The sequence below is a fragment of the Lissotriton vulgaris genome, chromosome 5 (genome assembly GCF_964263255.1).
Source record: "Lissotriton vulgaris chromosome 5, aLisVul1.2, whole genome shotgun sequence".
NCBI lineage: Eukaryota > Metazoa > Chordata > Amphibia > Caudata > Salamandridae > Lissotriton > Lissotriton vulgaris.
In genome coordinates, this window is record NC_141693.1 from 837,429,044 (window position 1) to 837,453,647 (window position 24,604).

The 24,604-nt window shown below is 45.5% G+C and overlaps 1 protein-coding gene across 33 annotated transcripts in view; it reads left to right on the top strand.

Moving 5' to 3' along the window:
• The window catches only part of SORBS1 (sorbin and SH3 domain containing 1), a 1,099,691-nt gene that overhangs the window by 886,400 nt on the left and 188,687 nt on the right, over positions 1 to 24,604 (top strand). For 24 of the 33 annotated variants that reach the window (XM_086922349.1, XM_086922367.1, XM_086922341.1 and 21 more), the window contains 3 exons: positions 20,943 to 21,008; positions 21,507 to 21,599; positions 22,816 to 22,865. In XM_086922349.1, coding sequence (XP_086778475.1) covers positions 20,943 to 21,008; positions 21,507 to 21,599; positions 22,816 to 22,865 — 209 coding nt within the window. The remainder of the gene's footprint in view (positions 1 to 20,942; positions 21,009 to 21,506; positions 21,600 to 22,815; positions 22,866 to 24,604) is intronic. The other 9 variants (XM_086922347.1, XM_086922355.1, XM_086922357.1 and 6 more) reach the window with 3 other exon arrangements.

The window sequence follows — 24,604 nt, forward strand, 5'->3', positions numbered from 1 at the left end:
TACCACTTACAGTCCCATCTGCTTCCTTTTGCTACCTCAGACCATGTTAACTTTCCAAATTATTGTTTAAGAACACCTCCACTGAATAGTGAGCATGCAACAGGGCTTCTACCATGTGCCGAAGACCTCTTCACCATCGAATGGTCTCTGGGGGGCCTCCCAAGCTCCACCGAGGTCTCGTCCTGCTGGCATTCCACGTAGGCTGCCAACAGCCTCCCGCCTCTCGCAACGTCCCTGGGACCTGCAACTCTTGTTTGCAGATGATTCTCTATAAACAAATGATGCAGCGAAGTCTGGACCCCCCCCCCCTCCAGAACGCCCGCGACCCACATGCTGGCCATTGGGATTACCAGCTCTCTAGGGGTCAGTACCTGCAGCTCTCACACCTCTCTCACCCGCAAGGGATTAGTACCATGGTGACCAGAACTTCTGTCGGTACCCTCTGACTGATGCACCCATCTCGCTCGGCTCTCCAGGCCCCTCCTTCACCACTGTCTCACACCAGATTTACTGCGTGATGTTTCCAAATTCTCGGTCCACTCGACCACTTACTTCTGACTGAACCCTAGATCCTCTAGAACTCCTTTTTGCCCCGAGACTAGCGTCACTGTGTAAGATCGGGGTTATACCCTAAATGAAAGGGGGAGGCAGGTTTGGGGGTTAACTGCGTTTATCATAAATACAGGGAAAGGAGCGCCGGGAGCGAGGTCTCCGCTCTCTGACGACTCCACGCTCTGTCTCCAACATGGCCGCTGGGTGCCGCGTCATCGCGACACGCTCAACCACTAGAGCTCCCACACTACATATCTCCCTCCTTTAATGAACCACAATTAAGAGACTTGTATGAAGTCCCATAGTCTATTTCCATACAGGTTCATTGACTTCGCCCATCTCATAGTCTCTATATTTCGCCAGTCTCACCACAGTTCTACCAGAGCGGGTGCATCTTACCGGGGTAGCTGAGACTTCTTCAGCTTCTTTTTGGAGAACTCTTGATCTCCGTCTTTCATCAACCATGGGGTACCCCTTCGGTGATGCTTCCCTCTGGTTCTCCTGATGTTCACCAGTGCTTTGTCCGTCCCATTTTCTTATTAGCTCTCCCCTCACGTTCTCTCCCAAGTTCACTGTCTCTTCCCTCACTGGTACCATCTCCGCAAGGGGTTCACTGAGATGTTCACTTTCCTCTTTGATCCACTGCAGAATCTTGTTGCATTTGGACATCCTATCTTGTGATCACACCTTTCCATCACTCAGTAATGCCGCTCTGCTGTAGACCTCCTTCACCTGTAATGGTGCACTGAATTTGCTTTCACCCTTACTTCCCAGCTGGGCCAGCTTGACTCGGACCCACTCTTCTCTCTCCAACGTCGTCTCTTTTGCATTGCGCCTTTTATTGAAATGTTCCATGTAAATCCTTTGTGCTCTTTCTTGATTGTGGTGGATCATTGCAGGAGACCACTTGCTCGTGATCGTACGTTCCTTCCACACAACATTGTCCCTGGTGAAAGGATCCCGTCCCCTTAGAATTTTGAAGGGACTGTATCCTGTGCTGGTCGGAGTGATCCTATAGGCCCACAATGTGCTTTTCAGTTCCTTCTCCTAGTTCTTTCTGGACCCTATCGCCGCTTGCTCTGAGGCCATATTGACTCTATTGAATCGTTTGGTCAAACCGTTTCCGGCAGGATGATACACTGATGTGTGCTTGATCTTGATCCCATTCCTGTTCATATAGGTGTTCCATTTTTCTGACGTAAATTGTGGCCCATTGTCACTTAGTATGGAGCGAGGAATTCCTTCCCTTAAGAACGTTGCTGTGAGGAATTTCAGCACTTTATCTGTGTCCATTTCTTCTTGTATGTCTATCTCCGGCCATTTGGAGTACCTGTCCACTAACACAAGTACATATTTCGGAATTCCTTGAGTGTTCAGCACCGGACCAAGAATGTCTATTGATAGCTCTTCCCAGGCGTTATTGGGGTTGTCGAACTTTCCCAAGGAGGGGCGCAACAAGCTTTATGATTTGTCCACATTTTGACACTGCGTACACTCTCGGACGTGTCTTTCTATCTGGGCATCCATGGCTGCCCAACAATACATTTGTTTAGTTGTTTAGTTCGTAGTTTGGTCTTTATGATGCCTTTGTGTAGGATGGCAAGCAGACACGGCACCAAGGATGCGGGGGGAACTACATTGCCCCTTCTCAACAAGAAGGTCCCTTGGTCTCCTACAGCTAGTTCCTCACGTACTTCAAAGAACTTCCTGTGCTCTGCCTTCAAGTGTCTCTTTTCCGGCCATCCCTGCAGCACAATTTTCTTCACTGCCCTGAGATCTGTATCATTCTCATAGGCCTCCTTCCATTCCTGCGCACTTATCACTTTCTCATGGTCTTCCAGGAAAGCCACACTGATGTTCTCTTCCTCTGTTGCTGACAGTGCTTCCTCCATGGCTGATGCCCTGATTAAATAATCGGCTACCTTGTTTTGTGTCCCAGGGATGTACTCCACATCATACCGATAGTCCAGCAGTTTCAAGGTCATTTTGGCTATGCCGGGTGTTGCATTTGCGTGTCCACTCGACGTTAGCACTTTTATCAGCGGCTTGTGATCCGTCCTGAGCTTGAACCTCGTGCCCCAGATGAATTGTCGAAACTTCTCCATGACCCATACTGTCGCCAGCATCTCTTTTTCCACTACACTGAATTTCTGCTCCATGGGTGACAGGGACCGGGACTCAAAACTGAGGGTGGACACCTCCCCTTCTCACGTTTCTTGCATTAAGACAGCTCCTAGTCCCTTCTCACTCGCATGCGTGGTTAGTATGGATCTTCCCTGTTGATCGAACCCTTGTAACGGTACTGCTGTACAGATGTCCTCCTTGATCCTCTGGAATTCATCTTGTGTTTCCTCCGTCCACACAAAAGAAGTTTTATCTCGAATGAGTCGGGGCAAATGGTGCGTCTTGGTTGCAAAGTGCTGCACAAATTTGCTGTAAAACTCAGCCATCCCTAAGAATGAGCGCACTTCTTCCTTGCTCCTTGGTTGGTGGTGGTGCATCCCATATGGCTCTGGCATTGGCTTGTTTGGGCGTGACTCCTTGATCACTTATCTCATGGCCTAAGTAAGTGACAGACGTCATCCCAAAATGACACTTCTCCCATTCCGCAGTTAGGCCATTGCGTTCCAGGACATGTAGCACCTGGAGCAGTTTTGCATCGTGATCCGCCCTATCTTTGTCCATTATCAGAATGTCATCTTGAAAATACTGTACCCCTTCTGTGTTCTTAAACAACTTGTGCATCAGTTTCTGAAAAACGGCCGCTGCTGACGCGAGGCCAAATGGTATATTCTTCGAAAAGGTAGCACCCAAATAGAGTTATAAATTACGTCAGCTTACGGCATGTGTGGTGTAGGGCTATTTGGTGATACGCTGAGGTGAGGTTGATGGTGGAGAACCATTTCACCCCCTTAGTTTTCACCAACATTTCATCAATTCTGGGTAGCGGGAACTTTTCCACTATGATGTTCTTATTCAGCTCCCTCAGGTCCACACACAGGCGAACCTTGCCATTCGGTTTTCTCACTACCACCAGAGGCGCTAGCCATTCCGCACTATTTATCGGCTCGATTATCCCATTTTCTTCTAGTCTCTGTAGTTCTTCTTGTACCACCTCCCTAATTTCTAAGGGGATGTTTCTCACCTTGTGGCACACTGGCTTCGCGTCCGCTTTGATCTCTATCTTGTGGGTGAATTTCGTCACTTTTCCCACCTTGCCTCCAAATACTGTGGGAAAGTCCTCTTTTAAGTTGAGGACGTTTGGTTGTCGACCTGGACTGGTCATCAACACTTGTGTGGCTCCTCCCGGATCTAGCTGTATGCCCAGATCACCTTGGTCAACCCATCCCAGGACTGAATGACCCTTCTCAGCTACATATAACTTGCACCACGCGCTGCGATCCTTAAATTCGAATTTCAGGATTCGATACCCCACCATGGGGATTGGCTCTCCTGTAAATGTGACTGGTCATATATCCGGAGGTTCCAGGTGCGGTCCCAGCTGTTGTTTGAAGCTCTCTTCCCACACTTTGCATTGCACTAAGGTGTACGGGATCCCGAATCTGCCACCATCTGTATATGTACACCTCCAATGGCCATGTCACATTGCCGTTTCCTGGAATGGTTGCAGTCGATACCTAATATTTGTTCTCCAATACATAACACATTGTCTTCCTCTCCCGCTTCGTCTTCTTCTCCGCCCGGTTCCTGCACAACATATTTGACCCCTGTACTTCTCAACTTGCGGCAACACACTTTCTTGTAGTGTCCAATTATTCCACAGAACATACATTTGGCACCGAGAGCTGGACAACGTTTTCATGAGATGCATGGGACTGGCTGCCGCATCGGTAGCACCCATTCTTGTTGTCGCTTGGGGGTTTCTTCCCTGGTGGTGGTCTGGGCGTCCATCTAGCCGACGTCTTCTTGTCCCCCATTTCTGCTCTCCTCTTGTCCGGTGGGTCTGCTTCAGTGACCTTGTTGACCATGGACCTCGTGGCAGTTTCCTTCTTTGCCGCCTCTGTGTACCTTTTCAATAATTCAGCCTTCTTCACCATGGCTATACCCTCCTTCAAGAACGCAACTCCATTAACCCACAACTTATCTTGGATTGCTGAGTTTGTGGTGTGCATGACAATTTGGTCTTTGATGAACTCGTTATGTAAGACGCCGAACTTGCATGTGATAGCCAGTTTCTTTAATGCCGCCTCGTATTCATCTATGGATTCCCCCACTCCTTGCTTTTTCTGTTGGAAGTTGTACCTATCTATGGACGTGCACACCGCAGGTCTGTAGTGGTTAATCAAATCTTCTATAGCATGTTGAAATACGTCATCATCTGCTGCCTGTCTTGGTGTGGGAACTAGGTTCTGGAACACTCTGATGCCTTCCGGGCCTAAGTTATGGAGCAATATCCTCTGTCATCTCTTGCTAGGGAATGCTTCGCCATTTTCATCTTCCAACGCCTTTAATTAGTTCATGAAATATTCTCTCCAATCCTCCCATTTCATTGTGGGGTCTCCTGGCCGGGGTAGGAAGGGAATTGGAGTTGTCAGCGAGGAAGGTTGGGCACACATCTCTGCTCTCCTTTCTGGCACTTCTCCCTCTCCTCAGGGGCTTCCTGGTGCACCCTGTCTGTGCTGGCGCGTGGGGCTTTGTAGGGGCGCAGATTCCTCCCCCGTGCTTTGCTGTGACTGCTCCGCCAGGGTCCCGGTGATGGTGGTTCGGGGTGTATCGCCTGGTGTCTCTGTGTCCAGTTGGTGTATTGCCTCCCACTGGTCTCCCCTTTGTCTGGGCTTCCTTACTCACAGTTGATGCTGCTCTCCTACAAGGTTTCAGGACGCCTTGGGGACTTTCTCTGCACCGGTCCTAGTGGTCACATGGGTCTTCACCGCTTGGTTGGTGGGTTCTCGGGCCCCTTGGCTTTGGCTGCCCTGTGTGCTCTGTCCTCCGATTTGGGGGGCTGGCTTCCTTCCCTTGTAGAAGCTGCGCTGGTGTCCGCGGCCTTCCTCCTCTGCTGCGCTCCTTTCCTCCACTGTGTCTCACGCTGTGGCCCTCTCCTGCCTCGTGGTTGCCTTCGGTAGGTCGCAGGGAGAGGGGCACCGCCTGGGCATCTCCCTGCCTCGAATCCCGTCCTCGTCGCCAGTTGTAAGATCGGGGTTATACCCCAAATGAAAGGTGGAGGAGGCAGGTTTGGGGGTTAACTGCGTTTATTGTAAATACAGGGGAAGGAGCGCCGGGAGCGAGGTCTCCGCTCTCTGCCGACTCCGCGCTCTGTCTCCAACATGGCCGATGCATGCCGCGTCATCGCGTCATGCTGAATCACTAAAGCACCCAAACTACACACTGTTCTCCCGAATAGCACCAGAGGGAGGCGCAGCAGCAGCCCCTCCACCATCCTGCTCAAGGTCGCCCATGCTTCTCCAGCACCTTGGAGGTGTTCCACTAAATATTTGTTGCAGTAACAGCTGCCGAGGGTGCGCTGTGTGGTTGGCCACGAATAGCTTGGCCTCCTCCCACCTCCAAACCATCGTTGTCACAGGAGAGCTATCTAAATGCACAAACGCGCGCCAAATTTTCTATTTCTGAGGGGGCGATTGAATCCCTTTAATCCAAAAATGACTGTCTTATATTCAATTTCAAAGCTTTATTCGACATTTGTCATAAAAGCATCCTTCCTAACCCTATTACAATAAATACTACAGCTAAAAATAGTTCTAAAATACATACATATTAAACATTGACAGTCGAATATTATACATAAAAATACAAGAAGATTTCCAAATATTCCTAAAAGTTTTTTAAAAAAATTGACTGTCTTATATTGGCGTAATTAAGGCCATTTTGCTCCCAAAATTACAAAAGATGCCACTTTCAGCGAACATTTAGGCCTTTCAATAACTGTGTCACAAATTCAGGAGTTATAGAAATTCCCTTCAGCTCGGGGGTGGACGCACAGGAAACTCGCTGACGATACTTGGGCTGCCAAACCTATTGCCGTCATGTCACCTTGCCATTCCCACCCCTTCCTCCTAACCTCCCCGAGCATCTATGTGCTGCCCATGCTCTGTGCCCTAATTGTTTGTCTTTCCTTTCTTTGCCTGCTTGGCAAACACTCCACGTAGAGAGGAGTGTCCCAGTGTGTTGCATTCTTCACAGCTGAAGAATGTGAGGCTCCTGACCTTCGAGGTGAATGGATGGAGTAAAGAAGATTGTTGAACCGCATTAAAAAAAAAAACTCCCAGTGGAAGGGTGCCATTTTATGTTTATATCTCTCCTTAGTCTTTTTAGTTATTCTTTATTTCATGACACTTTGGGCACACACCTGTGGGGCGTATTTAAGTGCAACTTAAGATGCATAAAGCGCAATGTTGTTCAATCGAACCTTATAACGGGAAGTAAGGAGAAAGGTATAGAGCAATACCCAGAACTAAATATTCTGTCACTGTTTACATTTTCTTGATTTCATCTTCAGAGATAAAGAAAGGTCCTACTTGAGTTTCTAAGCTTTCCTAAATTTGACAGACATGGGGATTGGCGCAAAGGAGAGTAAGTGATAAAGCGAACACCAATGTTACAAGCGGGGGAAGGGGATTACATCTCAGACATACACGTTCCACAGTCAGCCAGCCCCCACCACATCTCATGTTAGCACTGCACTGATGACTCGTCTCCTTTCAATTTTGCTGCCGTAGAGTCAGCGTCTGCTGTTCTTGGTATTAAGCACAACACTTGAGTGGATCATTCACTGATTGGTAAATCTGTGAAGTGAAAAACGTCAGTGAGACATAATCTAAATATACCTCGCATGGCTCCGCTGTTTCACGCCAGGATCATCTCACTGCATCTGGCCTCAAGCTCCAGAGACAAATGTCCCTACTATTTGATAACTTATCGGTCGGGATTGTCCCTCATGTGAGATACGTTTTCTTTCCCAACCCAGTTCGCACTAAACAGACGCTAACCTTGGCCAAATACAGTTACATTTGATGTTCAAGTTGAAATGCATTGTTGTTATCAGTGATGAAAATGTATATGGATTCGGCATGTTAGGAAACAAAACTGCCATCTCCCTCATCGTGTCTGCTTTAGTAGAATCTGCCACTCCTCATAATAGGTTCACTTTTTGCTTCTTCACCGAACTGGCTGTGGCATTTTAAATTTGGTTAAAGACATCATTACTCTAAAACACAGTGGATAATCCAAGTTCATGGCCCTGCGCACTCACCCACTGATCGGTTATCTACCTGACACATATGTTTAACAAGAGAGAAGGAGTCACGGGGAGTCGAAATGTACGCACAAATCAACAATACCGCGGAATTCGTTTTTGTAATACGCGATTGTATTTAAATAAGTAAACAGATAGTTCTCGGATACAAAATATATCCATCATAGAGATTCATACATTATGACATTATCAGTATAAACGTTAGAGTTGTCAAAAAGTGAATCATATATACACAAGCCTTGGAATCATACAGACACTGAATTTGCCAACACCTGTTGTAAGGACTTGTATCTGCTTCTTCAGGTCATGAAAATCTCTAAAGAAGGATCATCATTTGAAAAGTCTACTTTCAAACATGAATGTCTTATTGTCCCAATTCTTGTCAGGCGAAGTGATTCAAACTCGCAAACAGCATGAGGAGGTTTGATACGGAAGCTTTTGCAGGTTCCTTCACAGTCATATTTTGATAGAATTTGGACTTGGAAGTGATTAAGTATTTAGGTCAGACAGGGACTGCGATTTTGGCACAAACTATAGCTGATAAGTCTAAAGTGTCAACATTATGTACTAAGGAAATATGTAAAAGTGAACTGCTCTGGATCAAAAACAGAAGTTGCAGTCTTCATAGTTTGTCCACATTTTAAGCATAAATTGTTCCAAGCTTGAGGCTCCCCTTTCTTTTTCGAATAAAAAATTGAAAGGAAGGAGTTCAGTAGAATCCAGGGTTAAAGATGTAAGTTATGTAAACCAAAATACATCCACATATTTTTTAAGAGAGTTTTGGCAAAATGTAACTGTGCAACCAGTCTAAGTCACCAGGTACATGAAAGCATGTACATAAAAATTACTTTCATTTGAGAGACCACATTGGCAAAAGAATAGTATGATGCATTATCTTGTTTGTAGTTTAAGAACCGGTGCTAAGTCATCTGATCTGACCCATGTGTTTTATGTCATAAATCCAGATGTTATCCAGATGATTTTCAAGCAATCAGACTTCATCATGTAGCTAAGCTAATTACAGATTAAACACAAAAGGCAGATCTGTGCTACTTTTGGAAGAAGAGGAGCTGTGGCGACTGAATTCGCCTTCTTTTTCTGATAAACAAAGCCAACCCTTTCTGGTGCCTGAAAATGCAAAATTCCTTGGATACTTGATTCACCTCAATCATGACCAACCTCCAGTGGCCATTTTAACTCACTGATGTGGCCACCGCAGTGACGAGGGTCTGGGCCTCACAGGCTTACTATTTTTTTTTTAGATTTGACAGGACTACTGTCTAGGATTCAATGGGCTATTTAAATGCCAGTATGAGTCCAAATAATGAACCATAACTGCTTGGGTCTGTGCTTAGCCTCTCAAAGATCCTTATGTACTATCTCTGTTCGCAAACCATGGAGGTGGAAATTGCACACGCTAATGTGCATTGAGACTATGTATATGATGATATGCATATGTACACTTTTGATGTTATAGATTACCTCGCAAAATTTCCATTTATAGGGTGTCGCAAAATTACCTGCCTAAGGAATATAAATAAGGTAGATCGCATATTGCGCCCCCTTGTTAGTGGCTGCATATGCAGGGATGGTGGCCTGCATGGGACAGCAGCAGACTCTTATCCAATTGTTTGTTTTCCCAAACAAGAAACTTTTTTCTTTTTTTTAAATAGCCCATGTCATTTAAGGAAACAGGAGCTGTTTTATGAAAAAAAGTTTCAAGTTTAGAGGCACATCGTATGAGCAGTAATTGGCCTTCTGATACAAATTAGTTGCTATCTCAACTTGAGAGGTGGTAATTGCCAATGACCTGTGACTTCAGTTGGAATCACAATCCATTGATACATTCCTTTAGGTCTTGCAAAAAGGAGGGAAATGCCTTTTTTGACCTACTGCTATTTATGACTCAGAAAGGGCAGCGAAAGCCCATTTTCCAAGTTGTAAATAATTCTCTCACTTGTAAAAAGGGATTTGGTACATTGTGAAAAGGTGTTTTGTCCTCACAAAGCCGAATTCAGAAGCTCCGCCAGCCAAATATTATTGCATGAGACTTTAAGTTCCTTATTTCAATCAGTAAAGATACTTTATCTTCTTGTCTTGTGTCACACACATAAACCTGCCCATCAGTTACCAAGCACTTTACCTAATAGAAGGTCAGACTCATTCACTTTGCCTTTGTTTGTTTGTTGAGTGAATGTTGGATTCCACTGACAGGCGATTAGAGTCTTGACATCTTTAGAAGCCAAAGTTCTTAAGCCAAACAACCTTGGAAAGGAGTTCTGCTGTGTGAGCATGTTGATTCACGGGTTAATTCCGTTTTTAGAAGGACAGGAAAACTAGAGCTTTGTTCAGTAAAATGATGGCCGTGTATATGAGGTCATCGGGAAAAGTTGAAGAACGGTTTCCACTTCAGTGTTTTGCGTAGTACATGCAGAAATTCACCCACACAAAGGCGCTCTTCATACCGCGCATCAGTGGCATTTCAGAAGGAATGGGGCCGCCCATGTCAATGAAAGGGTTTGACACTGTTTTCTTATGATGTAAATTCTCTTTGTACCACTTTTCCGCTGGACTAACCGTGGCGGGCCATGTATCCCTAACTTGGCGGACCAGCTATCCCTAACTTTCTCTCACTAGTACTATAACGCGTCTCTCTGCATAAGAATCTTAACCAGAGAGAAGCCAAGGTTATTGTAAGCCCTGGTTAGGGTGGCCATTAATGTTTTATTAGAGGATCTACAAACAACTTTTAAGTTACTCTCTCTTAGTGCCTTAGGAGCAAACAAAAGTGTGATGTAACCATATCATTTTGAGCTGTACATCCTTCTTGGACATACTGTTATCTCTGGCTTCTGCCAGGGATATACCCCAATCTTAATCATTCACGCTTTAGTATCTAATCATTACATTCATGATTACCAAATTGACTGTAATAGCAGAGCCTACAATTTTCCTTATCACATCAAATTCGGTTGAGACAAGACTCCTGACCACTGTTCCCTCTAGCGGTCGCTCTTTGGCAGCCGTGCACATTGTCATTTTATCGCCCCACAGGGGGCCCTCCAGAGCACGCATTATAAAAGGTCCCTCTGCTGATCTGCAGGAGAGCTTTTTACAGGCATCTGAAAATCAACAAAGAAACGGCGCCAGCAATACAAAGAACAACACTAGGTAACTGGATCTCTTTAGTTAAATAACAGCAGAACGGACCATAGTTGACCTTTGGAGGCAGTTTACTGTGAATTGCTACTTTTGTGGCATTTGTCTGTTGTGCTACCGATACGACTAAAATCGAATAAGCACAGCACTGCAAATCTAAAGTATAAGCACAAGTGACATTTTTTCTTTTTCATCACGGTTGGATGTGGACAGAGTTCTCCCTGGGGCATTTGTTTTGAATCCAACTTTTTGTTTTTATTATCTGTGTAAAAATTGTAGTAGTTATTACATTTTTTTAATCTAATTTTGCATTTTTATTTCCATAGTGGGATGTGGGTTTATAGTGGAATAGGGTGGGAAGTTATTTAATTGCCTCAAATTGTAAAGCGCTCTGATATCCTTCGGGATCAAGTGTGCGCTATATAAAACTTTATAAATAAATAGGCTACTTAATGTTTCTACCTTTCTACATTTTACAGTGTATGGACATTCCTTTAATTTTAGCTCTAGTGTTTCCCAAAACTTAGATTTATGGGGGTATGTCAAGGCTATAAATGTAAGATGTCTTTAGGTTCTGTATTTATCTTGTGACATTTGCTGCTCTTTAAAGACGGAGGTCAAAAGTCAGGCTATGTCTTCTGCTGCTTGCTTGTTTTACAAAATATCCAGAGGGGGGATGGGAGTGGTTTTAAGAACAAGCTAAGGTCTAACTCTAATGCTCCCAAGATTTTTGAAAAAATAGAGATTGTGATGCTATGTGATGCAGTGCATGACATTGCTTAAGTCTTCCACATCTGTAACTCCAGCACAGAAGCATAAATATTATGTTACCTAGCTTTTTACAGGCCATCATCCAGCATTTTCTGAAGACTTTTGGCGCTGTTTTTCTGATAGTAGCTTGATGATGGGGTTGTCGAAAAAGGATTGTGCTGTGTTGAGGGCTTGAGAGATGCTACCTTTGGCCTTAATCCTAGTCTACGAGTTTACAGCCTCAAAGTTGTTCTGTCCTATCCTAAAAGTGTAGGCTTCTTTTGGTCTAATGTGTATTTGTTACTTCGCTCCAAGAGGCTTTTTTAGTGGTCAGTGGTTTGTCATTGGGTCTGGTGTGCAAGTTAGTGTTGTCCGGATGATTGATAGTGCTACCATAAATGTTGTGTGATATGTAAAAACTAAATGAGTCTGACCTCATGCTGTAGAATCAGGTAGCCTCCAATGGCCCAGTTAGATCATTAAGGGGCCTAGTACGATGGCGGGCGTACACTTTAACGGATCACGGGACCGACCGCCGAAGTTGCGGAGGTCCCGCTAGGCAAATTAGGATGCACACTGGCCATGCACAACGTGACAGGCACCACACGATGCCTGTCACCTTGTGCATGGCAATGATGGGAGGGACCATGGGTACCCCCCATTGCAGCCACCCACACCCCCGCTCGCAATGTGCCCCCACTGTGATTTTCCGCATGCTCAGGTGACGATTATTGACATTAAAGAGATCTCTAATCGTGATTTTACTTTTGTGGTGAAAGCGCCAGTATTTTTCTGGCACCATACCTTTGCCCTCCCCGCGCACCCACTGTAAAACACATGACATGTCAGTCCCACATCTCCTTGACGTAAAAAGCAGTTATAGCTTACTCCGTACAAATTTTTTTCTGATGGAAGATTAGCTACAGAGATTAGGAAGAAGATTGTGGCGGTATATTAGAACCTTAGAACAGACAGCTTAATTGCAGAGTTCCTGCCTAACTCTTTGGGCTGCTGAGAGCACAGTTTACTGTTCTGCTTTAGGGCTTGCACCATCAATTATTTGTTATGCTTCCCCTCAGGCTTTCAAGCAAACCTTGACTCCTTGCTCTACCAAATATAATGGGAGCTCTGGTCAATCCACATTGCACTTTCTATTCTTTTGTGGTTTTTATTCTATGCATGCAAAGCTCTTTTTGCTCCCCTGATAAAGAGGCACAATGTTGCGGACTTAAGGGCAGCATTTAGTTTGCTGCTTCAACTCAATGATGATAAGTCAATCACTCATACAGGTGCTTTTTTGAGAACTTCTGTTCCAGGCCGTATTTCGATGAATAGTAATGAAATCTGAATATATAATCATGAAGTATTGTTTCTTGCATGGTTGATTTGGCATGATTATGTATTTTAAGAACTATCTAAATTATTTATAAGTTTTATTGCATACTTTTTATGTGTTTATATTGCGTATATCTGAACATTTGTGGATATTTTTTGTACCCGAATGGAGATGAATGAAATTGAATTGAACGTAGGACCTCATTTTTAAAATAAATTGGTGGGTGGCCCGTTGTTCAGGCATGCTGATGTAGTAAATTACTCTGTCACCCTGGTGGACACACCGTCCTCCAGATTTATAAATGACCGCCAAACTGGTGGTCATTTATAAAGCATTGACAGGAACTGCCGGCACAGCATCAGCAGAACAGAGCCCTGTATCAAACGGGTTCCTTTTCTAATTTTCAAAAAAAAAATCCCGTGATTGAATTTTTTATTTTTAATAAAAAAATACAGTGCTCCCCTCGTCTTGGAAGACCTCACCCATGGCGAGGAGAGCATTTAGCAGTTTTCACTGCCGGGGTTTTCGTGGGAGTGACAGACAGTGAAAACTGACCCTCTCATTACGCCAATCTAAATTAGGTGTGTGGAGTGATAAGTCAGCCTCCAATGGTCCTTCCTCCTCAGGGCCGTTGGAGGGGATCAGTCACTGCAGAGACAGAGTAGCCTCCGCCATGATTAAACTTAAGGTCCGTCTCTATATAAATTGAGCAGGCGGACTGCATTCTTGGTGGTAAGGACACTCCTGTCATCGTTGCAATGGAGTATCCTTATCGCCAAGAATTAAATTGATCCTTTGTAATATAAAAATCTGATGCAAAATAGTTCGGACTGAGGGACTATAAAACGTTCATAAGAGGTTGACATATGAGTTTAAGTGTAAGGGAAGCCACAAATACGCTTTATATTTAAAGTATATTAGGAAATTTAAGGGTGAAATGCAGTATCAAGAAAGGCGATAGGTTCCCCATTATGAAACTTCTGTGAAAAGTGCATTGACAAGAAGTCAAGTGACACAGTTTGATCACAAAGAGGAACAAGGAAGTAGCAAAACAATCGTAATTCCTTCACTACGAACTAAATTGTCTCAAAAGTGGTGAATATCAGGTGATTTTAGTCCCAACTTGCTGGTACTCGTTTTATCAACATTGGAAGTCGGAAATTTTGAGTCCTTCCTGCATTCAAAATAAATAATTCTATTTGTTTATTTTTCCTTACTGCCTTACGTATTCAAGATTACATTTTCCCCTCCAAGAAAGACTATGGAGTTGGTACACAGGGAGAGCAGTTTCGGAGAATAGCACACCGGAGAAAGAGATGTAACCGCGCAGTGGGATTTTTCGGTCTGCCGGATTCACCTTATCCCTTCACTAAATAGAGCTAAATATGCTGAGGTAGAGCAAGTGATGGAAGAAGTCCTATAAGGTTTCCACAGGGGCGTATTGCAGGGGTGCCTTCAGGGGCCACTCAACCATTGAGGGGGCCCTAAAATTCCAGGGGGTTGGCACAGGAGCTTAATGCAGAGGGCCCTTCAGGGGCCACTCAACCATTGAAGGGGGCCCTAAAATTCCAGGGGGTTGGCACAGGAGCTTAATGCAGAGGGCCCTTCAGGGGCCACTCAACCATTGAAGGGGGCCCTAAAATTCCAGGGGGTTGACACAGGAGCTTAATGCAGAGGGCCCTTCAGGGGCCACTCAACATTGAATGGGGCCCCATTCAGCCAAAGGCTCCTGAATGTCTGTGAGATATGAGAAACTCAAGGCCCCCTCTTCACATCCTACAGTGGGGCCCCATTGTTTTTCATCACGCCACTGGCTTGGGAATGTGCCAGATAACAATCGAAGTCAGCATAACACTGAAGCAGACAGCCATAGACTACGCCTCCAGAGCACAGGGCCACCACAAAGGAAGGGCGCTGGAGATGAGGCATTATGCATAATGCCCCCACTCTCCTTCAGCAACATTTTTTATAAACCTGTTGTCATCATTAATAATGAGGTTTACTCGACCAGACCATAGATGGCGCCAAACATCATGTTTTTGCCTTCCTCCAAGAACTTTTTTAAATACTTAGAAACAGGTGTTTTTGCACGTGACGAAAACAGAAGAAGCATTGACAGTGAACTGTATTAAATTGACTCCAGACCTCGAGCTAACTTCCAATGAGTCTACCAGAGCAAGTGTAAATATGTATGAATTGGCCTCGAAGAAGGCAGTCTGATTGGGTGTCCAGCTCTCATTGTTCTACTCTAGATGCTTATTAGGCATTATCATAATTGCCAACTTGAAGAGCAATCTCACTATGTGAGGGGGCGGGGCCTTGAAGAGGGCGGGGCCTCGTGTCGAGAAGTACCTAGGAGGTACTTTTGAACCCCACCCCAAGCCCTCTCCTCCCAAGAAAGAAATGCTTTCTGATGCTGGTTCAAATGTCCTGGGGTGTTTTCACACCCCTTAATGGACGTTGGCAGTTCAAAGCCTCAGAAAACGAGCTGGAAAACCACATTTGCAGTGGGTTTCAGCTCGTTTTCCCAGCCACAATGTGATATCGGCTCCTCACCGTGTGATGGGAGCCGATATCGTGTGTCACACGGTGGCACTGTGTGAGTTGGAAGGTATGCATATTTGCCGCCAGCTGTGACCCTTAACAGCTAGCTATTCATTACCCACGCCCACAATATGGACCCATGTCGCAACCGGGGACCCATAAAGTGATGACAAGTAATTTACGGCTGTTATTTCTGCACACCTATGGGCAATAAGGCTAATGTCACCCATCCTGCCCTCTGAAAACAGGCATTGGCAAAGCCAGTATGTCTTCCCTTTAGGACCTACTAGTAACTGAGAAGCGTGTACGCAGAGGTCTTCAAACTTTTTGATGCCGAGACCCCCTTGTAAAACCTTTTTAGGCGTAAGGACCCCCTTCCGACAAAAGTTTCTGGAAACTGGTACTCCTCATCATCAACTTTTGACAACCATAAATGCGCCTGTTAGAACTCATCACATCCCTCCATCATTCATCCACCCACACTTTCACACATCCATCCATCCACCCTTTCATCCTTCCATCCATACATCCATCCTTCATCCATCCACCCTTTCATCCTTCCATCCATACATCCATCCTTTACCCATCCACCCTTCCTTCAATCCACCCATCATTCATCCACCCACCTTTTCACACATCCATCCATCATTCATCCATGCAACCTTTTATCCATTCATACATCCATCCACCCTTTCATCTTCCCATCCTTCATCCACCCACCCTTTCATCCTCCCATCCATACATCCACCCTTCACCTATCCACCCTTTCACCCATCCACCCACCCACCCTTTCATCCATTCATCTACCCATCATTCACCCCCCCACCTTTTCACACATCCATCCATCCATCATTTATCCATCCACCCTTTCATCCATCCACCCTTCATCTGTCCACCCTTTCATTCTTCCATCCATACATCTATCCTTCACCAATCTATCCTTCATCCATCCACCCTTTTATCCTTCCATCCATCCATCCATCATTCATCGATCCACCCTTTCATTCATCCATCCCGTCATCAATCATCCACCCACCTTTTCACACATCCATCCATGCATCATTCATCCATGCAGCCTTTTATCCATCCATCCATCCATCCTTTCATCCTCCCATCCATACATACATCCACCCTTCATCCATCCACCCTTTCATCCTTCCATCCATACATCCATCCTTCATCCATCCATCCTTTCATCCTTCCATCCATGCATCCATCATTCATCCATCCACCCTTTCATCCATCCTTCATCCGTCCACCCTTTCATTCTTCCATCCATACATCTATCCTTCACCAATCTATCCTTCATCCATCCACCCTTTCATCCTTCCATCCATACATCCATCATTCATCCATCCACCCTTTCATCCTTCCATCCATACATCCACCCTTTCATTCAACCATCCACCCTATCATTCATCCATCCACTCTTCATTCATCCACCCACCTTTTCACACATCCATCCATCCTTCAGCCTTTCATCCACTCATCCGCCCATCATTCATCCACCCACCTTTTCTGTGCCTCTCTCTTTCCCACTCATGGGAGGGCATCTCTGTCTCCCTGCTGGGGACGGGGGACGTGTCACGGGACCCACAGCTCCAGGTGCGCAACATCCATTGAACTCAAAGGACTAAACACTACAGCCATTCCCCCAGACCCCCCCCCCCCCCACTAACCCCCCAAGCTCCCCCCAGCTCGTGTATGTGAGCCCAGCTGTAACAGCTTCAGGGACACACACACAGTCACACCCAAGTACTTGACAGGTATTTAAAAGACCTTTTAACTTGTTAATGAGGCGTTGATGTTTTTCACACCTCGGTGTGAATTAGGCCTCCGCCGTGAGTACCCTCGATCAGCCCAACGCCAGGAACTGCACTCTGCAGAATCTGCGACCCCCTTCCCAGGACTCCATGACCCCCCTGGGGGTCGCGCCCCACAGATTGAAGACCGCTGGGGGGATAGGAAGGCAAACAAAAGCACACAGAATGGGGGAAACACAACTGGGGGAGGACATCATGGGAGGAGAGAAACACTCAGAACAGAAAGAGTGGATCAGGGAGGGGTCGGAAGCACATGGATGAAAGAGTACAACTTGAAACAGGAGATGAGAGAGAAATCCACAACGAATGCAGCTAGAAAACACATGTTGGCTGTAAGTGCAGGTAAGTACACCGCCCAACGGTGTCCAACCACCAAGTTAATTAGGACATAGCAGTTTCAACCCTAATTGCTTTATTAAAGCCAATGTCTTCATCAGGACACCATGATAGTAGCCTTCTCAAAGCGGCTAATCATTGAGCCCGAAAAATGCTCTGGTGATATCTATACGCATCTGTCGGTGGTACTTACATACCAATCCTACCGGTCCTTATAGGGATCAGCATTGTCTCAACCCTTCAACAGATGCCACCTATTTAGGGTCGAAACTTCATTGTATTAACTTGGTTGGACATTTAATGCACAATATATATACCTCAACTAAACATTGTAGTTGGAATGTTTAACTGTAGTTACAGCCAACGTTGTATTTGTTTTTCATTGGTCAGCTCTGCACTTCTACACGTGTCACTAATCACTAGCACTGCGTCATCACATGGAGCTCCTGTGCCTTTTGCTTCTCTTAGCTGGCCCACATCATTAGATATTGGCCTCAAAGATGGGATTCTGATTGGCTGTGCGGTTCTGCACATTACACTCTGAACACTAATAAATGTGTAGCTGTCTCAGTCCTGGGGTCATTGACCTGTTGATTAGTTTCAAAGAGTACTTGAGAGGTGTAAATGAACCTATTGTAAAACAGTCAAACAAATAAACATTCGTGTAAGTTTACGCAGTGCACACTAAGCAGTAACCCATATGTAATTATCCAAACGAAGTACAGATAGCAACGAAAAGGTAATTTTTATTTAAAAAACATGAAATAGCTCTACTTCAGGAGGCACCTACATGAGCGCTGAACGGTTATTCGATTATTATTACAGCATAGGGAAAAAAACTCTGATACCTGCAGCCCAATCTGATATTTCAACAAATTATTTAAAAGGATAGCCTGTGGGTTAATAATCGGACGCCCAGTAATAATTGTCTCTTGTACGTTCACAAATAATTAAGTTTAACACCAAACACAATTGCCACTTTATCTCCTTTCACCGTACCAGTCCTTACAAATACGGGGTGCGCACATCACTCAGCAAGGTACCCCAGCATCATGCTTTCATTCTGCTCTGTGCCTTTCCTCCAGGTGAGTGTCTGTAAAGGGGTCCGCCCCACATGCCTGTACATTCTTTGTCTCTTATTAAATGAGAGCCAGAAAGTCCCAGCAGTAACCTCCACTATGGCTGCCTCGGGCAGTTTTTTCAGCTTTCATAACAACATGTGTTAGGGCTGTGAATATTCCAACAGATAAGTTAACTGTCTCTATTCTGAAGGGTGACTCCCTATTTTGGCTCGATACTCTATTTTTTTTATGGGCTCGCTATTAAAATATTAAGGCTGCATTGGCAGTATGAAACATCTATCAATTTTCCATATTGTTTCAACAAAAAAATAAAGGGGACGATTACAATGTCAGTCGTATCTCAACTGACAACCTGTTGGTTGCGATCTGACCGACATCTTTAACCCGTTAATCGCGGCGGTAATTCCGCCGCGGTGCGGGCGTTTCCGTGCGCGGGCGGGGCCGCGGCGGCCATTGGCCGACGGCAGCACTGGGGAGGTAGTGCCGACGGCAGCAAGGAAAGGGTTAAATGTAGTCCAACCTACTCGTTATGATGTGGCGATCGGAGGCAGAGGGACTGACGGCTGCCTATCTGACGGGCTCAAGAAGCCCATCGGGGCAGTGGGTGGAAAGTAAGACCCTACAGTGGGGCTGTGCCTGCTCAGCCACTGTCGTAGGAATTATCATGCATGTTTCAGGCAGCCTTTCAATGGCGGTCCAACCGCCATTGAAAGGCTATCAGCGGACTTTGGGCGCCTCTGCTAAGAAGCCTGGGGGGGCACCTATGGTTCCCCACAAACATCGATACCCCGCGTGCCAGGCACCGCATGGTACCTTTCTCACGGTGCATGGATGTTTGTAAACATCCATTTTCCTAATGCGGGGTGTGCAGTGGGCCTTTTTCACCCACTGCACAAGTGGCATTATGGAAAGGGATGTGTATGACCGCCTCATGGGTGGTCGCTTCCAAATTCATCAGATGGAACCGCTGACTACTAGTCGGTCAGTTTCTATTCCGACCAGCATCATAATTAGGGCCAAAATGCTTCTAAATGTAGATGGGCCCTTCCCAGCTGAAGCCTGAAGTGCGGGTGCTGGAATGATTAGCGGTTGCCCCTCTTGTCAGCAGGCCAGGACTGGTGTCAGTGCTGCACCCCTGCTCTTGATGCCTTCCTTCTTCAGCAGCACGAAGCTCAAGTTTCCAGTGCCCATATTTCAAGCCTAATTGCATAAGAGCCAGTCATTCACATTATTTCAATTTGGTTTTAAGAATCCCAGTATAATCATGTAGTGGAGGAAATGCAATTATTCCAGGGAGCATCTGCTTTGTCTCGGCTACACACTGCACATAATGTTTGTTTTTGGCTCGCTCAGACTATTAGTGTAATAGACATTTATGTTGCCGTTTCCTGCCAAATGAAAGCGTCTGCAGCAGGGGCAATCCATCCATCGCAGGTGGGAACTGTAAATATAAAAATATTACCGAGATGTTGAATTGCAAAGGGCTCTCTGTGAGTGTTATAACTAGCAATATTATACCATGTTTGCATTTTACGACACAAAAAGGCAAGCAGCAGATATATTTGTTGCTGCATTTGAATGAGATAGTCAATAACAGCTGTAACAATCATAGCAATGGCACTAAACCCCGGCTAGTGACGTGCAATAACAATGTGTTCTCGTTGCCCTGCTCTGCGCACCTGGACATTCAGCCGTTTATTAATGCGGTATGTATTTGTATTCTACCATTCAAACTACATTTATCAGAAGGCTTCAGACAAATGAACCCGGCAGGCAATGCTTGGAGGAATGTATTCTTTCATTTTGAAGTGGAATGCTTGACAAGCACCATACCCAAAGGAGAGTGCTGGGCAGGAATGATTCACTCGCTCCTTGATAACAGACCCCCCCCCAATGCTTCCTAATAACTCTCCCTCCCGGTCTTTGCATGCTTGCCAGCCAGCCTTATGCAATAGCAGATGTACCCACTTTCCTTGTCCCTCTTGGCTTCTCCCCACTTTACTTTCCCTCTGAGAGTCAATGCAAACGCTGTATGTGCTTCTTCTCTGTTCTGAACTGTCTCCAAGTGCCTTGTGATGTCTTCTCTTCTCAGCGCTCACTTCCTCATTTCCTCCTCTGCTTTCCATCAGCCTCCAAAAAAGATATGGGATTATACTCCTGGAGATTGCTCTATCCTCACTGTAGAGGATAGAAAGGTAATTCTGCTTGTCTTCAATATAACCTGGCCCTATAACCGGCTGCTGTGTGCTTTGTGTCTGTCAGGTTTTAAGTTCATCATAAGCTAATTCTTCAAGCACTGTAATTCAGTTACTATTGTCCCTACTTTTAACATGTGCGTTTGTTCTCTGGTTTTTGTAACATAGACACAGATTGCATTCATGTTCCCTTCCCTTTTTGGACATTAATGGTACAAAACACTAACAGACATGCAACCGCTTGACTGTGGGTGTGCACAAAATGGGGTGCGCACCCAGATTATTTGGCGTTGAGAAGGCCCAATGCGTAGTGCGGAAGTGATGTGGGCCAGAAGGCAGCTCTTTGTGTGTGGGGTCATCTGGGCTACCTGTTTGTGGTGTTTGGGCTGTGACTGGCGAGTCGCTGGTGAGTTGCGGTTGTTGGGAGAGGCTCTGTGGGTTATTATGTTCTTCCTAATCCAGATCCTGTGTTTTCCCCTTCTTCTCCTTCTCCACCAGACTGACCTAGAAAAAGACCTCTGCCAGTACCAGAATGAGTTAGAGGCAGACTTAGAAAAAATGGAGACACTTTATAAATCACCAGATAAAAGGGTACGAACCATCTTTCCTACTCGCGTGGTGCCAAATCTAACAGCACACCGCTGAAATGTGTAGTCTGTGGGGGATTGCTGGGTGGGGCAGGCTGTGGATGTGCTTTAGAAGCCTGGCTGCATGGCTTACCCTGACGCTGTAAGGAATGGAAGATCAATACGCTGAGAGTATAGTTTCAAATGAGTTGTTTGAAAGGTCTTACATTTTGTCATAAAGGTTTCAGTTTGTACAGCTGCATTTGGAACATATAGCACACTCCTGTTCCTCTGCCTTGAAAAATGAATGAATAACTCTTTTTTTTCATGGCTGGCCTTGCATCTTTGCCCTGGATGTGTTTTTCGCAGTGTTCAGTTTATTTTTCACCGTTATGCCATGGTGCAATCTGTACACTCTTCTGAAACACATTTATTTGAGGCACTCGCTGTTTTATGTCTGCTGCCTGTCCTGCTGTGCCGCCTTACAGTCAGTTGCATGGAATGTTGCCACAGCCTAGACACGTTTGGGCAGGATGCCAAGCCCTCGGGAAAATGCAGAATTTCTAACAACGAGCTTAATATGGCCGCCCTTGTAACCTTTCACCTATGTTTTCTTTTACTTTGTATTCATCAGTTCATTAAAACACGGTTTTCTTGGGGTTCGTGCATTTGCTGTGTGAGAGGCGCAGCGTTCTCAATGTGGCATCCACTCCTTGAGAATCATGATTAATTCATGGGCACCCACCCGCGGCCACACAAACGCCAGCGCGAGGGGCTTCCCCTCTCACAGGCACTTCCCGTCCAAAATGGCCCCCGTTAGGACGCAAGTGCTTCTGAATAATACCGCCTAGAAACATACACCGCTCAGCAGTGGACACACGATACGCCCGAAAGAAAAAAAAGAACTCTTGACAGGAAATAATAATGAGCATGTTTCTCCGGGCCCAGCTGGCTATCTGCTCTTGCTTTTGGCTTTGTGCACAGTGACTCATTTGGCAGACAAAAGGGAGCCGCGCTGGGAACGACCACCACATAGGCTTGGCGAGCCGGCCCCTCCTTGAGAAGGAACCCCGCGCGCTGGCCAAGCTTGTCAGACTCCAAAGCCCGTCCTTAATATAGAGTGGCTGCGTCCCACGTGGGCATTATTTATACCCAATTGCGTCTCGAGCGGCCGCTTATGCTTTTCTTTTTTGGCTTTATGGCAGCAGGTATCAATGACGTCTGTGTTTGGACTTTTGCAGAGCACGGCAGTCAGCTCTTCCCTGGACGCTGCCTCGGACCGCTTGTCCTGGTAAGTTCAGCCATGGCTCTTTCATTTCATGTCATTCCAGTTGTTGTGTGCTTCTAGGGTCGCATGCCAAAAGCTACCTTCTAGCTCTTTTAGCATTGTGCGTGTGCACTGTTCCAGTGTGTGAGATCCTAGATAGTGCACTGGTGCCAAGCAGCTCCGAACTGCTTCCAGGTAAGTCTGCAGTGCGATTTGTAAGGTCGACCTCTGCAAATTCAATATTTGCATTGCAAAAAGTGAATGTATGTGTGAGTGTATGTATATATATATATATGTGTGTGTGTGTGTGTGTGTGTGTGTGTGTGTGTGTGTATATATATATATATATATATATATATATATATATATATATATATATATATATATATATATATATATATATATATATATATATATATGTGTTCTAGTTGGATGGTGAAATTTTATTTGAGTTCTGTGGGAACATTGGTTATGTTAGTTCAAAATGCCCCGGTATCTGACGAAAACTGCTCAGCACCAGTGGCAGTCATGCGACCTGTCCCGACCGTCTCAGTGAAGAGCACTGCAAGGTGTTGGTGGTGTAAATGTGTCTTGTTGTCCTTCAGCGCTCCCTTTCCGTGACAGGTGCATGCTGTGTTCACTGTTTCTCCTTGTTGTGGTTGTGAGGCGCGCGCTGGACGTGTTAATGTCTCTAACTCGCCCTCTTGTGTACATTAATGCCCTGTAACACCTTGAGCCACTCTGACCTTACATTGTTTAAAAGTTTAAGGACTAGTCAGTAATCGCGTTGGTTTTTTACAGTTCACTCTCAAAAGGCTCAGAAAATGTAATTTGGAAAACTTAAATTGTTCTCTCGTCCTAGCTTCTTTGGAAATATTTTTTCAGTATGTTTTTTGGTGTTCTAATCCAGAAGTCGCCAGAGTGAATACGTGTATTTATTTATCTGAGCGGAGAATACTTTTTGTGTTGCACACTCTAAGTTTTGGGGGTTTACAGTCCTTTAAAGGTGATGGGCAGAGGACGGTGGATTCTAGAGGTCTACTTGTCACGTTGCCTTCCAGCCTGCTCAGGTGGATGGAGGAGTGCTTTGATGGAAGACTGGCATGTCTGGATTACTAGAAGCAGTGGCAGCTCCTCTTCTAAGACGGAGGAGCGTCGTCTCACTGCTTCTGAGCAGTGCAACAGAGGAAAAATAAAATGATAACAGCAGGATGTTATTATAATTTTATTTTCCTCTATGGTTGGGCATGGTGGGGTGGGGCTGCGCTTCTGTCACAGTGAGGAGGGGGATTGGTATATGCACCTTAAGTGCACACGACGATTTGGCCGGCAGACTTGGGTCGGCTAAACAGTCAAGAGCACTTACCATGTTCTCCACCGGCCTGCAAAGCACATCCTGGGTGGATATAATGCACAGGCTTGCTGTCCCTGTTTGAGCGCCAAACAAAGATGTTCAAAACAATCACGACGCTGCTGTCATGGTGACAGCAGCCTTGATATTGGCTATGGGGAGCATTGGTGCTTCCAGGAGCGAGGAAGAGCAGAGGACAACGAAAAGCGTGCAGCGTGAACAGGTAAGAGATTTTTATTTTTTATACTTCCCCGCCACTCCTGTTCTGCAGTAGCCGCCACTGAATAAAAGTAATGGCTTTTCCACTCAACACCACACGTCTTAATGCAGCAGCACAGAACTTCGTGGGCAGAATGTTCTGCCAGGGCGTCAAGGCGTGCAAAGTGTTGCATACTTGACACTCCTCGCCCCT